The 19644-nt window shown below is 37.5% G+C and overlaps 1 protein-coding gene across 1 annotated transcript in view; it reads right to left on the reverse strand.

The window, feature by feature from the left end:
- Window positions 1-8740, reverse strand: part of LOC139723005 (DNA replication ATP-dependent helicase/nuclease DNA2-like) — a 35371-nt gene extending 26631 nt beyond the window's left edge. Inside the window, exons 1-8 of the mRNA XM_071634284.1 lie at window positions 8699-8740; window positions 7855-7911; window positions 7440-7500; window positions 4368-6187; window positions 3653-3807; window positions 1978-2046; window positions 1140-1301; window positions 667-691 (exon numbers count right to left, since the gene is read on the reverse strand). Of these exons, the coding sequence (XP_071490385.1) occupies window positions 667-691; window positions 1140-1301; window positions 1978-2046; window positions 3653-3807; window positions 4368-6187; window positions 7440-7500; window positions 7855-7911; window positions 8699-8740 (2391 nt within the window). The remainder of the gene's footprint in view (window positions 1-666; window positions 692-1139; window positions 1302-1977; window positions 2047-3652; window positions 3808-4367; window positions 6188-7439; window positions 7501-7854; window positions 7912-8698) is intronic.
- Between the last annotated feature and the right edge of the window lie 10904 nt (window positions 8741-19644).

Here is a 19644-nt window from a genome sequence, read left to right on the forward strand (position 1 = left end):
AAGGCCAAAATCTAAATATCTCAACATTTCTATTGTTATGCAAATAAGGTGAAACTGGAATTAATGTCAATTTATAGAGGACAAATAAGAGTAAAAAGTTAACACCCAATCACCATCACTCCATCCTTCATTTGTAAGAAATCTGCTCAAAACTAAAAATTTCCGAGGGGTATGAATAATTTTTTTGTTAACTGCATGTACATTTACATATATATAGACATTTCTTTCTGTTTTTCTTTTCCTTTCATATTCTGTGTACTGGTACCATCCTCTCTTAATTCATATTCTTAGCTCTAATCTAACAGCTATTAAAACGGAGTTCATTTTCACATGGTTGGAATATTTCCCCATGGTTTGTCATTTTAAAGCTAGAATAAGCATATCCCTTTCATACAAATGATAATAAATTCATTGAGAGCTAATATCTCAAAATTTCATGGATCAGTTAAAATAAAAATCTTTGAGAAATACCGGTAACTGTTTATCGCTGAAGATATTTCTGTCAATGAGAGAAGCTATTTTGTTGAACTGTCGATGTCATAACATGCTTAACATCAGCATAGATAAATGCATTGTACATTGATATGAGTTTAGATGGACTAAATGTTAAGCCTTGATCAAGACTAATGGTGTAAATGAAATGTTAATGATTAAACTTGCACATACCTTAAAATGTTCACTCAAAACAGACCTGCAGTGTGGAAAAAATGCACAAGAAAAGGCATCACAAAAATGAACAAGAAATGGCATCACAATAATGAATGACAAATACAAGTTATTCAATCATGCCTCATTTTTTGTCTTGTAGAACTCTCACAAGCACAGGATGTTGGATTCAAATCCTGCCTGGGAGTTTCCTATCTGGAAATGATGTCTTACCCATTGCACTCCTGTTAAAATCTGTACAGTTACAACATATATAACCAACATTTCTGTACAAAGAAGGAAAAAAAATTAAAGTCCTAAAATTATCATTTATATGTCTTTATATACTTATTGTTCAACTATAACGAAATTTCCAAATAGCAATAGAAAATTGCCAGTCCTGGGGACTTTGCTAAAATGGGAGTCGCTTGTAGACTAAAGGGCATGCCTGTAACAAAGGCTATCACAAGATCCGCCTTGGAATGTGAACTAACCTTCTCATACATCTAATACTGTTAGACACCGCCGTTCCCGTCAGCAGATGGTCTGGATTTACGACCAAGAATCCCCCCTGTCCATCCAGCCGACAGACTCCACCCGCATCAAAGGATCCATGGATAGCTACCACCATGCCTTCCTCCACTGCACTCTCTTGCCTGTTGGGAACAACATCAAATATTTCAGTCATAACAAGGGGAGGCGGGAGAAACTTGCTCAAAGCCACATTAAGCCATTACTAGAAACTGATATAATATCAGCTTGTTTCTTCTGTGTGGACTACAAATAAGATGAACTCATGCACGTATAATACATCAGGTTTCAACAAACTTGTTACAAGTATCATATTAGTACATGTATTTAAAATGAATACAGCACAGGTATCAGGTATGTGTAGTGAGCTGAAGATCACTCATTTGTATTGTAAGCACTGTAAAGGTGGATATTTTTGCATGAGTAATATTTCACGCTCAGTCAGATAAGATTGAGTTTCACATGTTTTTAATTACATGGAAAGAAGACATGAACAACTGGAACATATCGCAAGCAACAATATTCACATGCTTTTGTTTTTGCGCTGGTTCTGGTTGCACAGAACGAAGAAAAATTTCAACACAGCAAAATTTTCCTTTATTTCTCTATTTCTCTGGAGACAAAATCTTGCCAAAATTCATCAGGGCTACTTATAAACTGCAGTGTTTTATTGGCCTCGTTTGTGTTGTGTGGAAAGATTAATTCACTAAGCCAAAACCTGACCTATCACATCTGACCCATGTCCCAATCCCAGTCATAGATGTGCCTAAATAACCACATATCTAGTTTACCATGCCTTACCATGTGTCTCTCAGGATACACTTTAGCTTGGACTCGTCACTCAGGCTTGTTACTTCCAGAATCTTCTCACTAGTACAAACACACATGAAATAGAAGTTGGAAAACAATTACCATTGACTTGCACATGTGAAGAAACACTGCCTTTGGCAATGTTATAGCACTGATGTTAATCAAGTTCCACTACTGGCTTTCACTCATACACAGGCAAAGTCAAACAATAATTTACACTAAATATTTGCATTTGTTAGTTGGCTCTCACTTCTACTTTCTGGCCACACCTTTGTAAACTACTTTTAGGGCTCTCGCCTTGAACCCACCATCAACCCCTATATTCATGCTGTTGTTATTTCACCCTTTCTTACCCTTCACCTTCCAGTTGTTCCTTATCTTGTCTGATGCTGCCTCCCTATTCATCTTTATCCTTCACAGATTGCCCTCAATGATCCTTGTAATCATCACTGGCCCACCTCTGCTTTTTGTCTGCTCACCCCCTTGCTATAATCCCCTCCTTACCTGTTTGGCTCCTTGCCTTTGACACCTAACCTACCCCTTTTGTTTTCTTTGTTCGGTGTCCCTAGGGCCTTCCATACTATGCAAGTTGTGTGTAGTCCATATATGTGTCTCCTTACCCTATGTATACATGTATATATATTTGTAATTTTGCCTCTGACGAAGATTCTCCTAGGATCGAAAGCTCAGGCTTCTTTTGATTCCATTTTTTTTTTCTTTTTTACACCACTGGGTCTCCACTAATGGATAAGCAGTTTTCAGCAGCCATTTTTGCTACTATATATTCTCTAATTTAGCACAGCTAGTCTATCAGGTGAGAAATAGTGCCTTCTCAGTCTCACCTGAAAATCTATATGAAGGAATATAGAACTACCACATAAGAGAAGAATATTAAAGAAAAATCATGCCTCCGGCCACTTCGTTGGCGGAGGCATAAAAAAATCTATCTGATCAGCACCAGAATAAAACAGTATCTTGCAATGTTCCTCCAGATATTTTGAGGGGATATGAGAATCCTCAGACAGGAGTTCAGCCCACAGCAAACTCAGACAACAAAATGAACAGATATTACATTGCATGCATGGGCACTCATCAATCCCTACCTGAATGAATATCTGTATGAGACTTAGGGTGCGTTTATAAGATTTTGCGGGCCTAGAATCATTGTTTTGAAACACTGTTTTGAAACACTGTTTCAAATCACACTTTCGTCAGGAGAGCGTTTATAAGATGTTTTTCTCCGAGCGTGTTGGGGATCTCGCTCAGACTGTGCCATTGCGCAACTCACTCTGCGCAGTTTTTCCTCGGCAAAAGGTCAAGCAGGGTGCGCGCAAGGCATTGTGACGTCACATAAACAGTGTTTGCGATCGCGGTTGCGTTTATAAGATTTTTGAAACACTGATTCTACAGAAACACTGTTTGTAAACGCACTATTTTGTGCGTTTACAAACACTGTTTCAAAACACTGTTTCAAATCACGTCGAGCGTTTATAAGAATTTTTTTCGAGCTAGAATCACTGTTTGGCCAGAAACAGTGTTTCAAAACATTGTTTCTGGCCAGAAGAAAAATCTTATAAACGCACCCTTAGTGATAACAAGAAACGTATACACTTTATGATTTTGCATCTGTATATTCCATGTAGTCAGACAAAGAATGAGTTCAAACCTGTCAGTTTCCGTGATGCTGTTCACAAGGTATCGGCAAAGATCCGCTGGACGCTGGTCAAGTCGGGTAAGTTTGGCCCTCTCTGCTGTCTTGGACTTAAAGGGAGACATTCCTGCAAACTTTTGACCCAAACTGGCTACAGAGTTTCCTTGAGTCTGAAGCAAGAGTGAAAGACAATGAAATAAACACCAAGTATGTGACAAGAACAACTCATAAGATTTTGTATCCGTCACATGTAGCAGTCTTCAATCAGTGCTTAGCGCTGTCCATGATGTAATGCTCTTGGGACCCAAGCATCTTGTCACGTAAGAATTGTTCAGATGGAAAGGCCCTGCCAACTTAGGTGGAAAACAAACGCTCCAAGTTATTGTTTTCGGTCTTTGTTTTGTGAAATAATCTCTCTTGAAGCAGAGACTTACAAGCAAGGTGATCAATGCCAGCGTTTCTGACACATCTCATATGAATAATCATCAGCATGGAAATTGAATGGGGTATTGTACAAGTCTAGGACACAGTTGGAAGACTATCTTTAAGACAAACAAACAAACAAACAAACGTACAAACAGGAAGAAAATATGAGTATCCTTAGTTACATCTAAGGAGTATCATGCACACAAATATTTGTACGCTAACACATGTGTGAAACTATTATGGAGAGGATGTCAGCATTTGTACATCATCAATACATGGACTGATGAGTGAGGTGTTTTCCTACCAGTTTGTGCTCCTGCATGCCGTCCAACTCCTCAAAATCAAGATCTTCCAGGAAGGAGTCATCTATGCCATCCCACAGGGCAGCTGTGCCGGGGCTGCTGCTGCTACCATGCAGGGTAACACCTTCCCCTTGTCTGGCCCTCACCAAAGCACCAGTTCCTGGACTCTTGGGCTCACAAGTTGCACCATGCAGTGATTTTTTGGAAGAGTTTGTGTTTTCTTTTATCACACCCAGTGGATGTTGGGTTTCGTCACCTCCTACTGCATTTGTTTCCAAGTCCTCTTGGGAAGTCCTGCATATATGACCTTCTGCAATGGCTCTATGTGTAGACTCCATATGTCTCTTCGCATACACAGCATTCTGAATGACAGAAGATATCGGAAGGTTCACTGGACTTTCTAGAACATCCTCCATCTTACTGGACTTCAAATCTGTTTCTGTAGCAGTGGCTGGTTCCTCTTCATGTTTGTACATTGGCTCAGCTGGAACATTAGCACTTGGGAGTAAGCGTTTTTCTGCTCTTACTGCAGCATCCTCGGCATTGGTTACTACCCGTTTAGCATCAGGACATGATTTAATTTGCATTCTACCAGCTGCAGGTAAGTTATCTGGGATGAAGCTGTTGTTAATACAGGGCTGGCTGTCTGGTATGACTCGAGTGTCGGTCATAGAAAGATTCAGGCCAGGGCATGAGTCTGGGATGACAGAGATAAAATTGGGATCATCTGCTTCATCCATAATAACTTGATGTGTTTTTTCCTCAAATCCCTGATTTCCAGCATCATCCTTTGCTGAGATGCATGTTTCAGTCTCTGAAAATAATACCTTGTCATCTCTGTGTACTTCATTTGGTGGGGCAGTATTCTCACTGGTTATAGGGTCAATATCATCAATTGATTCTATTTGAGGAGTATCAATTCTTGATTGAGACTTTGATGTAGAAAGATCCCTCTCCTGGCTGTCACTTTGACCATACTGTTCCATCAAAGATTTCCTGACTTTCTGCACACCGTTGGTGGTCAAATCTGATTGAGGACCACTTTCACAGCTCTCCAACCCCTGGAATCGTTTGCTATAGGGTGAATTCCCTCTCAGTGGGGATCGCTTGACTGATCCCGAGCCCGTCTTTGGTGAACTCTTGTGGATCTTCCGTGACAAGCTCAGCTTAGACTCCTTCCTCTTGAAAGGGTTTCTGACCCTGACCAGCGCTGGTTTTAAGTCCACTGTCTCCTCACTTACAACCTCTCTGCTCTCCACCTTGGCGTCTTTGATCAGATGCTGGGACTGACCAAGACTTCCAGCGTTTTGCTGCTCCCCTGTTGCGCTACCACGAGGTGTGTGTGAATCTATTGCACTGGCCGACTTACTGCACTTTCTTGAGAGTTTGCTGACTCTCCTGCCTGGTTTCACTCCCGTAACCGCTTCACTCGGTCTGTTCTCATCTTGGAAAGGATACTTCGTGGCTTTCCCTGAGACTTTGAAGCTTGCCTGACCTACCATCCTTTTGTCCTTCTCTGTCTGCAGCTCCCCTTCCTGGTTCAGCCGAGTGGAACCTTCCCGCAGATTTGCCTCTGACAAGGGTTCCTTCCTCTCTCTCTGCACACACCCTCCTCCCCGTGCCATTTCCTTGGAGTCAATTCTTGCGGCTGTCAGTAAGCTGGTAAACTGTCTCCGTGGCACTGTGTTCTCTGGTGTATCAGGGATGATGAACTGTGAGCTGGGAGAATCATCTAAGACCATTTTTGTCTGGGATGGTTCAGCAGACTGGACCTTGTCCAGCAGGCCACTGGCTGTGCCTGACTCAGGGGTACGAGGTGTCGCTGCAAGAAAGGTTTCCAAGAACTTTGTATCAACGTTGATTCATAATAGTACTGTAAATGTACTATTAGCTGACAAGGAAGAGAACTAAGCACAAAACATTTATTTGGTAATCTACCACTAACATTTCATCCTCACTGCCCAAGTTTTTCCCAGGGGACCTGGTTAAAGTTTGGGGGATTTACGGTGGCTTGCTCATCAGCACTTTAAGTGCTTGCTCAGTGACCATACTGTATGAATCTAAATAAAAAAGAAAACAATAATTTGGCAGTCCTACGAACAGTACTACAGTTGATAGTTCTTGTGACACAAGGGTTAACATGGTTGCACAAAAGAAAGACTGAATACATACATCTTTTTTTTTTCTATTGGGAGGGAGAGAGCATGCTCTTTAGTATAGAATAAAAACAGGTTATTGAGCACTTTTTACAGGAACATGTCAAATTCAAATATGTTTTTGTCATTGCTGGTTTTCGTTTTCTTCCACTGACTTCAGCTGTACTGCCACAGTTCATTGTTTGCATACAGAGTTAGTAAAAGAGATGTGTAGCTAACCTTTGACATTGCTTTGATCTGCTGACACATGACCTTCATGCTGGTTGCATAATGTGGATGATGGATTGCTACCGCTGGTTCGTTTTGGAAGGGATAATGTTGCCTTACTCTTTAATGTCACTCCTAGAATTAAGAAAGGGAACTTGTATCAATCATCAAAGCAATAAGAAATTTCTGCAAAAACAATGCTGCACATTGGCACTGGTCTGACGGTCCAGGACCAGTAAAAATAACTGTCGGACCAGTAATTTTTTCAGGAATGGACCAGTAAAAAATGGAAGAACTGGGTACCTACTGGCAAGTACAGGTCAGACCAGTAGAAAAAAATGGGTTAGTGTGCAGCCCTGGCATATATATTAGCCAAGGATTTAATACATATTCACAGGTCACAATCATCTCTGTAAAGAGTTAAGGAAGAAAAGATAGGAAATGCTGTGTAATTTATGTAAATAAAAGCTTCAAAATCGTATTGAATTGCACAATTTTTACGAGTCTACTTTTTAAGAGACCTTTCTGCAAACTGTAAGGATCTACTAGCAGTATATAAATCTTTATCTCTTGCTTACATTCCTGTAGAAATAAAGATTTTTTAAAATTCCATTATATCATTTATGGTGTAAAGATATCTTATGCCATCTAAAAACACACATGAAACATGAAGTGCAAAATGACATGATTTCTGCTTATCAAAATTCATACCTGTACCTTTCTGGGGAACAGGCATCACTTGTGTAAACAGTGCTGAAGGCATTTCAGATTTCTGGAAAAAGAAAACAAACAATGTAACAATGTGTCACCCAATGACATCCTGGAATACACATCTTGAATACCTGCTTGAATACCTGCAACTGATAACACATAAAATGAAAAATTCAATGACAACACAAATGAGTACAGAGAAACAGTTGGCAGTCGAATAAGCAAACAACTGAGAACAAAAATAAACTTGTATAGTATCGGTGGATGCAAACCACTGTTGCTCTTATAGAAAAGGTGTGATCACGGATGCAATGAAGACCTCAACAGTCTCTCTAAATTCTGTTTGTGATGCTATACAAGTAGTGACAGAATTTTCACATGAATCAGTCTTCACCTACCCATCTGCAGCTTTTACCTTTTTGAAGAAGTTCTCAATTGTTGACTGATGTCCATGCCTACCACTGGAGGTTTCCTGTGGGCAATTCAGAAAGAAAAAAGATTCTTTAGTATGCAGTTTTAGGTTAGTATTTAAACCCCATATCAGGTGCCAAGGCATTCACTGTAGCTTAACTTGCCAAGATTTTCAATCACCACTCACTAATTCAGATTGGCGAGCCCACTTAGGTGTAGCAATGTGCCCCAGTCCAACAGGAAGGCCATGGCAACACAACTACAATGTGTAGGGATTGGGGGGGGGGGGGGGAGGATTTAATAAAATCACACAATCCACACCAAAAATCAACAGCACAATGGTGTATTAAGCATCAATTGAAAATTGACATATTTTGCAGTGTCCAGCTGCGGTGAGTATGCATGTGTGTGTGTATGTTTTTTGGGGGGAGGGGCTCATCCTACAAGCACACATCATGAATGCCAACAGATATCCCATAATGAATGCTGTCAACAATATTTTACTTTGATCTGAAACATTCAATGAGATTTAGCTTTTGTCTCTAGGTTTAGAAAGTCACCGCCAACACTATTCCAGGGATTAATTTATGAATTTCACTTACCAATCCTTTCCTCCTAGTGTTATATGGAGTCAGAATTTACTGGAGGGGCGTACATTTGATTCCATAGTTATAATCACTTGTCAATCTGATACATGATGACAAATATGTTCTCTGTCTCTTATTTTGCTACCTTACAAACTGTTACATTTATCTTTACATTACTGTCAAAAACATACTGTATCGATGAAGAATGGTTTGTTATCTGTGTGTGCCTGTATTGCTTTATGCACCAGTATATTTAGTTACCTTAGTCTTCACAGACTTCGAAGTCTTGGCCGGTTTCACCATTGTGTATCAAAAGTTGAAGCTCTGCCTGGCCAGAAGTCATGGGCTTGATGCTTTGAAAGAAAACATTTTTAACATTATTAGTGAACATAAAATTGCAAGGTTACACTGCAATATCTATATCTTGTAATGTGTGCTACTTTTTTAATGATTCTTTACATTGATTTGATTAGTAGAATCTCAAAGAGTTGACACACAAATTATGATCATGCTTCCCTTTACAAAAGGCCTTGATTTTTTTATATTTGTAGGTTGAACTCGGGTGGGGGGGGGGGGGGGTGGTTCACGAAGATTACAGAAAGTTTGACCTAACTTCATCTAAGTTGGTTTCAGGTTGTGGGTGGCCACTCATAGAATCCGAATTGAATTTAGGGGCATATACATGTATTCCAATTTCATATGGGCAGAGACAGCCATCTGTAGCTGGAGTGCAATTTAAGTTGAGCTTAAATTTAAGGGCACTTATGTACTTTCGTACCAATGTATCGGCACCCGCATCGTGGTTCGACCTCAAGTGCCAAGGTTTGACCGTGCACAAAATCTTCTAGTCAAAAGCATCAGGTTTCTTCTACATGCAGTAGAATTTTGGACGGCGTTGTGGTCAAATTATGGGCGGCTTGCATTAGATTTCTCAAATTCCATAGAACCAAATTGCACCATAATCACCAAAAATAGCTTATACCGCGACTGGTACTATTATAGCTTATTTCCGATTAAAAATTTGAACCAAATTCAAATTGGTGTTGAGAAGCATTGATATTGACGTCAACTTTGAGATGTCGTCGTTCAAAAAAAACAAAAACAACTCACTCTTCGCTTTTACTACTTAATTCAATGATACCGGTGCATAAATTCAACTTAGTTAATTTGTCAGTAATGGACGTGCCAGAAGTGTGCTTTAATTATCCTCTCTTCTAACAAGTAACATTACTACTATACTAGTTCCGTTCTAGCTCTACACAATTCACAACTCACAGTCACACACATTAGCAGTATCGCCTCGCCTCGACGGGGCCAGGCGCAGGCTCTCCTTGTAAACGCCTACAGGTTAATTTTACTGTAGTTTAGGGGCTACTTGTCTTCAGTAGACAGTGACATGTACTAGACCCCGTAATGCCATAGCGTAGCGTTCCTTCCCACAGTGCAGTTATAACTTGTACTGTCATGACTGTGTGTGGGAATGCTTCGCATTCGGGCTGGTCGCAGTTACTTGTAGATCGACTAGGGCCTACACAGTTATAAAAACTCACACCCCTGGGGATGTTTCACAAAGTCGAATTTGAATTTTTGACTAAAAATTATGGTATGCCACTGTACTGCCACTGGCTCTAACGTCAATTACGGTATGTTCGCCACTGCGGTAAGGTCGCCAGACATTCACATCGCGTGTAACGCGTGCCGCGATCGGAGATCAGGTTGGGCGACGGATTTTCATCACTCTCAAAATACATTCGTAATTCACCTTTTTCCTCCGTAAAAACACAAATAATTGTAATCAAAATATATTTTACCATATGTAACAGGTGATAAAACCATCTTTAATGCGAGGATGTTTTTGATTTAGAAAGGATTTCAGGTGGCAGATTAAGGGAGATTTTCAAACGCGGTGACCGACAATGCCTCCTTCATTGAAGCGTATGTATAACACACACGCTAATAATATGTTGCAGGCTATGGGCGGCGAACTAATTCAGTGCCGATATTAGTTCGCCAGCGCGGACGTGCACAAGAATTACACACAAGTGGCGACCATACGGTAATTGACGCTAGTTTGTTTCCCTGTTCAATTTTTATTAGCCTCATCACCACCACCCACGGCCCACTTCCAGGTTCAAATTATCATTAATGTTTACAGAATAATTCCATTTTTATTTTATCTTGTATTATCAATGGCTACACGAAAAAAAGTCTCCAAAATCTTCATTGTCATTAGAAAGTTGAGCAACATTTGAGACACACACAGCATACCGTAATAAAATCATAATTTTTAGAATTTTAACGTTAGGCACCTAGATTCTAGTCAATCTTGAGTTGAATTTGAAGTTCGACTAAATTCTTCGTGAAACACGCCCAGTTCAATTATTCTATTCTGTAGCTATTAACTACGGGGTCAATACATCTGAATTAGATTTAGTTGCTCTATTTCTGCCTCATCTAACAACAGATAACGTCAGTCATTAAAAACTTGTCGACGATCAGAATGTTATCGTCATTGCTTGCGATGATAATCCGCTAGTCCCGTGTACGAAAAACTGTGTTAGAACATCAATTGACACCGTGCACTGCAGTGCAGTGCAGTGCAGTGCAGGAGCAACACAACACAACACTGGCTCGAAATGTTTTTTAAAAGATGCATATCTGTCCATTACCTAAATCGCCCGTTAATCCTCGGAGTCATTAATCACTTGCCAGAACCATTTCCTCAATCAAAGGAGAGGAAGACGAATATCAACTTCAAACTGGATCCATGTTGTCGAAGCGAAGTCGAGATTAGAGCAGGAAAATTGTAAATAACCGCGCGCTACTTGTAACAGTTTGAACAACAGATGGCGTTTCGTTGCCTGAAGCTAGCTCGTGAAGCTTTGTACAATGTATCTTGTTTCACGAACTGAAAATATTGATAGGAATCTAAGCGGGCATGGTAACCTCTTTGACAGGAATACACAATATACCAGAGAAAGATAGTGTTGGTTGTGGGATAAGAAATTGATTCTGTCTCTTTCAAGACATAGCTGTGTATCACATACCTTGTATTTTTTTTTTTGTTAACAATGGAAATGCTACAATGCATTTTCCTTTTTATTTTCCTGCGGACATATCACTGAAAAGTTTTTATGATGTAGCCTAATTGATGTCCTATTGCATGTACCTTTTTTTTTGTTTTACTTTTGATTGAAATAGCAAAGATTCTGTTTATAGACTCAAACACTCCATTACGCATATGTCTTTTTTTAATATTTCTTTCTTTCTTTCTTTAAAAATCAGAAGAAAAAAATCAGAAGCTAATGAAATACAATGATTTACCAACAGAAATAAAATCCATGTACCCCGGTACCACAGATTGATAATATGGCATGCTCTTTCGTGGAAATAATCTACGCCACTACGCAGATAAATCATAATCAGCTCAGGAAAATATGGCTCAAATCATTCTTTAAACATTATCAAGACAGAGAAATGTGTAATTGGAATCAATCTAAAATTCTCAATGAATCGAAATGACAAGAAAAAAAAATCTATTTGTGAAGGAATTTCAAAAATAGGAAATAAAGACTTCATGTGATTTTTCTGACATATCAGGCTAGAAACAAATGAAGAGTTTGTTCGCAAAAACCGATAAGTCCATTTTTGAAGATTTTGAAGTACGGTCTCTGTCATAAAGTACAAAATAATACCTTTTAAATGATATATTGGTCACTACATATAAAGGTACATTTTTGAAGTTATGGTCAAAAGAAGCAAAAATTTTCTTATTATTCTCTTTATTTTTCTTGACCTTTAATCGCAAATATCTCCATTTGGCAAATATGGACTTATCGGTTTCTGCAAACAAACTCTTCAAATTAACACATCCAATGGCCAAGGCAAAAAGAAAGGAAAAGAAAAGAAAATGGCAACAAAAGAAAAAGAAGGAGAATATAAGCAGCAGCAGCAGAAAAAAAAAGAAGTCTCATTACAGTTACAGTAAGCTAATCTATTCAGCAAAAAAAAAAAAGAAAGAAGAAAGTAAACACTTTTTTGAGATCATATTTTTCATAGAAGATTTTGATGAAAATCTATGGAAAAATCTATGGATGATTATATTTACCATACGAAAGGTAATTTAATTGGCTATCAATCTAGCAGGTCAATATAAAGGGAAACTACGCATGGGTGAACACATTTGTTTTTGCCCTACATGACACAAAAGTAAAAATGGCAAAACTTGACGTGTTGTCTTTCATTTGCAAATGCACTTCCAGATAACAATGATATCAAAAGACCAGTTTAACACAATGAAAGACATGAATGAAATATCAAAAATTTGTTTTCTTTCTCTTTATCTCTTTATAGCCTGAAACAAAATCAAAGTGGGAAACTAAAGGGGGAGAATAAGAAATTGTCTGTCAACTCAAACTTCAAATGACATAGGGAGTAAGGGCCCAACGTATTAAATGAAAAGAATATCTTTATTTCACTCTTTTAACATAGTAATTTAAGCATTCATGAGACAGATTCAAGAACCAAATATTAATCACAATTTTCCTACTTTGAGAAATCAATTCAAATTCCTACCATTTTTGTTAATATTGCATCTTCTCTCATTTCATTTGAATTTGGATTTGACAGAAGATTCTTCATTCTCCTCCAATTTTTTTAGCCTTTATTAATCTTTTGGGCTTCGTAGATATCATAGAGATCAAAGTTTTACTTCTTCAACTCAATTCATTCTTTTTTATTGTGTTAAATTTGACTTCTGCTCTTATTGTTACATGGAAGAGCACTTATGGATGAATGACAACTTGTTCATTTTTGCAATTTTTACTTTTGTGCCTTTGAAGAGAAAAACAAAGGTGTTCACTTATGCATAAAATTTCCCTTTTTATTGACCTACTAGGTTCATAGCCAACAAAATTACCTTTCATATGGTATATAATACATACATTTTTAGCCAAATATGAGAAATAAAGACTTGAAAAAGTGTTTACTTTCTTTTTTGGGCTGAGTGTATGAAGCAAAGAAGAGTTGATTAAACATCAATGAAAAGAAAATATAGGTGTGTAGCGGCGCAGTGTATTGCTAGATGATGGCTTATAAGTGTCATGCCTTGAGCATGCTATCTTCTTCCTTTCTGTACAATTATACTAGTAATACATGATCTGATTTCGAAAAATTTTTTCCAACGACATCTTTTAAAAATTCCATCCATGTTTTTTTCTATTTATATGGACATTGTGACATTGTTTGACAGAATTTTGAGGTAGTATTGGGGTACTTTTGTGAATTAGCATGCTGTGATTCTGTCAATATCTTGTCATGTTTGTCCTGCACAGAATTGTTTCTTTATCTGAAGTAGAAAAAAAAAATAAACGGTTTGAAGTTGGGCACAAACTAATCCGAGAGGACAACAGACGACCATTGTACTATAACTTGCACATAATTATTTTATAAAGTGTATAAGTCCTGTCGGTGATGGCCAGGAATTTGTTTTCATGTTTGATATGCATGTATAGTTAATCCTCGTTATCATGATTGGATTTTGTCAAAATTGTACTTCTGGCTCGACCTCACACCATGCACTTCTAAACTTGAACTTTATCTATTGCGCACTTTGCAACATCCGATTTAATATGATAACTGCAATCACACACATAATTTAAGTAGTTAGCTGAAATCATCATCAAACTACTACCTTAGATATTTATATTGCAGAATAATCATACCAGAATGGAAAGACGAATCAAAACATTTTATTCTCAATCCACCAGACAAACAACAAACCACTCTACAAACATCCAACAAAGCAGAAACATAAAGGGCTTATTGAATGGGGCCCACTCGGCACACTCGACATAGATATACAGCCTGTCATTCTTGTACTCCTCTAGATGCAGGTGTAAATGTTCAATACCAGGGTACTTGTTTGGTCTTTTTGGTGTGTATGATCCGACATAATGCACTTGTGACCATGGGTACATGTAATTGAGGAGCTGTGCATCCTTTTTTTTTTTTTAAACCTGCCTTTATTCTGTAAGTTTGTCCTCCTTAAGAGTATATTTTCCTGTACACAGCATTCTCTTGTTCATCTTTGTGTAGCACATTGTGTAGCTATCTCGATTGATCACAGTGAAGACAATATTTTTGTCAGTACATGTGTATCAAAATTTTGTTTTCCCTGCTCTCTCTTTGATTTTACATATGTATATATATATATATATATATATATATATATATATATATATACATATATATATATAAATATATATATAAATATATATATATATATATATATACATGTATATATATATACCTATATATACCTATATATATATTTATATATATATATATATATATATATATATATATATATATATACCTATACCTATATATACCTATGGTATGTTGATGAGTACATATGTCGATATCATAACTTGTGATAAAACAAATTAATTGAACACCATTGTTACGTAATAAACATGTCAATGTCCTCCTCCTTATGCGTGGGGTGCCTTGACTACATTGCGTCTACATGGCAACATCATTGTAAAGGGTACGCACTCTCATAGCAACCAATTCTGTGTATATGAGTGCGCGCTCTTCATGTTCAATTTATGTTTTGGCATTGACATTCCGCGTAGAGACTCCTGAAGAAGGTGGATGGAAGCCATCAAAAATTTGATTTGCTCAATAAACTCATTCTTTCTTTATATTGGTGAAATATTGCATTACCGGTTTATTCTTCATTACATACATATATATATATATATATATATATATATATATATATATATATATATATATATAAAATTATTGTTCTTATTATATATTCAGTAAGTGGTATGAATGGTAAATGGTTTCTTTTATGCTTTACCATTCATCGTTGATATTGTTGGTTGATATGATTATTCATTCTTTTGGAGTAACAAATGTGTGACAAAAGGTTATTTACCATACATTACAGTTTCCCCCCTGGTTGCACCAATGAAAGCTCCTCATGCCTGCTCTTAGTGATGTTTGTTATACCCGAGATATGTACAAATGTAGCTTCAATATTACAGTAGAGTTGATTACGTTGCAAGTTGAATTACATACACAAATCATTCATGCCATGTCACTTTTTTTGACACAAGATCTGTAAACCCCCTCCCCACACACACTTCAAACTAGCCTCTTTTAACCAGGCCTTACATCTGAAAGTCAATGTCCGACTCTTGAACCAGACTTACAGCCAGAGTGAGGGGTGAAGTAGTAAGTAGCTCCAGCTACTGTGACATTAATCACCTGCACAGTTACTCTTGACCCTGTGCATCGAAAGCTACTTAGAGTAAATTCCTTTCACAGTGCAGGATAAAATCCTTTGTGGCAAGGTCTGGTCCAAAGGCTACACACGCACACACTGAGCCGGATTGGCCAGAAGATATGATATTTTAAGCAGGCAAATAGACGTACCGACAGCTGACCAAGGATACTCATTACAATATTCTTTTTGAAAAAAAAAAATGATAAAAGGAAAAGAAATTTATAGATAAGTGTTTGGCGTAAATATTCTAAAGAGAATGGAAAACGCCACTAAACACAAAACAACAACAACAACAACAACACACGCACGCATGCACGCACACACACACACACATTCACACTCAAAATGAAGAAAACAAAGAGTCTTGGCTAACATTGCATACAATTTTAATCTCCCACATTTTCCTTATCTCGTTGGATAAAGAACTTACAATTGACAAATGAATCTCTTTTTGACCTTTTCTTAAAATATTGTACAAGATAGTTCAGCGGGCTACGAAACATCAATGTAAAATACTGGTGCCCTTTTATACACAGAACAAAAGAAAAATACATAACCCTTAGTTCATCAGTTGATTGCCAATATTTTTTTTTCTTTCTTTCCTTTTTTTTTGTAACTGTCAAACTGACTGCCAGTGCTATGCTGTGAAAACAAAATGAGTTACAGAGGCTGTAAATAATCCTAGCGTGTGCTCTAAAATTTCAAAGACGACATCTTGACGTGATCACAGCCAATCCCCTGCTGTATTACCAATGATTCCATCAACCTTACTTCCGATTCTTACGGTGCATTATTTGCTTCAAAATTCAAACACAGTTAACTCATTACCTGCTCTGAACCGCCACTGACTGATACATTCCCACTGTTCGAATCTAAGACATCCTATCGCAAATCAATGCATGAACTAAACGAATACACATTCCTTCTCATACCATACAGCTTCAAACAGATATCTCCACTTGCTCAAATCTCCCGCACAATGTCGTCACATCTAAGCCGTTGCTGCAAATGAGGAGGAAGTATAAATTACTACTTAAAACAAAGTCACTAAGAAAGCTACTGAACCATAAAGGTGGTTGTTTAAAGTGAGGTAATAAAAAAAAAGAGACTGTTTCATCAATTTACCTGGTAAATCGGAAAAAAACAACATAAGAATTAAACAAAAATTGAGCAAGCTATAACAAAAGTACATACTGCGATCGATGCCATGTGGAGAAAAAAAAAAAAGACCCACCATTGATGAAAACATACACGAAGATGAACTGAGCGACATGGAAGAAAAAACAAAATGATAAATCAACAAAATTCAATTTTGCGCCCCCAAACCATGATACATCTAAAACACTTTACCTCCTCCTGAAGTTCTTGAGGTTTTTGCGTACAACTGCGTCTTCAAGAGTGATAGTGATTCCCGCACTCCTATGATATGCTGTGAACTCTGTTTTAAACTGGAGTGGTGTCACAGACATGACATAGATCATAAACTATCTAACACAGGGCCTGCTTCTCTTTAAATTGAATTTCCATACGGATATAACATGTCAGACATTAGTACTAACATTTTCCACATCCCTGATAGTAGAAAATCAATGTTACCACACATATCTTTAGGTTCCATCCCAACAAAATTGTCACTTATGTTTTTGTAGCACTTTACTCCCCACCCCTAATATCTCAAGGAACAAGTACACGTGTATCTGCAGCTAAGTAGCATTTAACCAGCAATTGAATAAGCATTTGCTGTTACAATGAAACTTGCTCCCAACAATTTTCTTCACTCTCTTTTTCTTTAAACCCTTTGGATTAAAAGACACAATCTGATTTCAAATCTGCACTCCTTTTCTTTTCTTTTTTGAGTGTGTGCATGAGTGTGTTTGCTTTCCTGATGCTCATGTCAAGGCAAAAAACTAACATTATTGTATCCTGACTACAGCGTGCTTCTATTGTTTCACAAGCAAAAAAAAAAAAAAAAATGAAACTTGCATCCCAACAAAAATAGAATCTGTAGGCATCACTTTGTTCCTGACCTTTGACCCTCTGGTCTGTGGATCATGATGTTGAATAGTAGTAACCAATACAAGCAGCACATTGATGTTCTCCCACATAATCTCATACCATGAATGGTTCACTTCTGCTGAATCTGTTTTACATCAATCAAGAACGATGCAAACCAAGTAAATGACCGTGACTGAAATTGTCAAACTCCCACTCGTATGAGTGAGCATAGCATTCCATCCAGAGTACAGTACCCCAACAAACAAGACTACCACAAGCATTCAAATTACTGCATACAGTAGGTACATGTAGCAAACTTTAACCCTCTGACCACTATCTTTCTCTAAGAGATACAGGTACCTCCCCATATCAAGTTCATGTTCCGTAAGCTCTGTTACAATGGCTGTTTCAGCAGTTTGAAAAAACAAAATTATGTCAAGTCCTTCAAAAACATCACACAAGACAGAAATATCTTAGAATTGGACCTCAATCAATGAACTTGGACCTCATGATTTCTAAATCTAATAAAGTGACCCGAGTGGACATGCAAACACACATGAAGATTAACTGGGATATCTTTTCACTGTTTTTCAGCACATTGCAATAACAAGGACACTTTCACACAATGTTTCTGAAACACAGAACCTGGACTGATTTTTGCACAAATTCTATTTAAAATCTCCTCCAGTGAATCAAAAGAACAGATGACTCACATGAAACAGGTTTGAAGAGAGGTTCTGATGATATTACAAGAAAGATAAGGAAGTCAAGATTGTGGTTGGAGTGCACGAAAGGGTGGATGAGAGGCCACGTTTAACATCCTTCCATGGCAGAAAGAGACAAACAATAAAAACAAGTCTGGAGAGGTGACAAAAATTTGTTAAAGATTACATTACGTAACAGATTTACATTCTTATATACTCGCAGAGGGATAAATTTTCCCTGACTTATTAGAAGGCATAAAGCGCAGAACACCACAGGCATAATCAGAGTAACAATTTGGTATGAGAATTAAGCTTGACATTGTGCCTACTCAAACATATTGCTAGGAAAGCCATCTTACTTGTTCAATTTTTACATTTCACACCATACCTCCTAATCAAGGAAGGTAAGTTTTTGTCATTCCAAGTACTATAATAGGGGCCTCTTTCATTTGAAGTCAGTGCCACAGTGAACTGACAATGGTATTTACCCAAGGGTAAGTCACAAAATTATTAACTCCATATCAAACATTCAATGGAAGCATGAAATAAATGGGACATGATCACAAAGTGGTTCACTGTGAGTGTACACATATCTTTTTGAAGCAGAATTGATTACTTTCTTGAATATCTTCACACATGCCACACATTCATATCACACACCATATATGCTAAACCAAGAAATTGAGGGATGCATTTAAATCCTCAATATTCTTCTTTTGCAAGGGACTTCCACAACCCCAAAGCCTGCATGAGGTTTCAACCAGGCTTGCCTCACCTAAAACAATAAATGTTGTATCAGACAAATTTTAGCTACAGGCACAGAAATAAGAAAGTAAATTATGCAAGTGAAACTAATGGTTGTTCCCTACCATGTCAAATGGAAACAACAAAGAATTTGAATACATTGATAGACCAGTGCACTGTTTAGATTGTCCTTCAAGTTCCAGAAAGTTATCTCCATGCCTATTGTTTTAAGTGACTGCAATGTAGAATCTTTGACAATTGCATTTCATCAATGCAATTGTTATGAATTTTTGAATGTTTTGTAGTAATAAAATACCACTTACTTTCAATTCCATCATATCATTCCAATCAGTTTCATGAAAGCTCAAAATTGAGAATTTAACCCATATTAGGCATTATTCTATGCAGCATTAATGACTACATGCAGTGTACTATTTCTCATACAACACTGAAAATAGAAAATG

This window comes from Diadema antillarum, unplaced genomic scaffold (genome assembly GCF_040938485.1).
Source record: "Diadema antillarum isolate AM-2024a unplaced genomic scaffold, OU_Dant_1.0 scf00000180, whole genome shotgun sequence".
Classification (NCBI taxonomy): Eukaryota; Metazoa; Echinodermata; class Echinoidea; order Diadematoida; family Diadematidae; genus Diadema; species Diadema antillarum.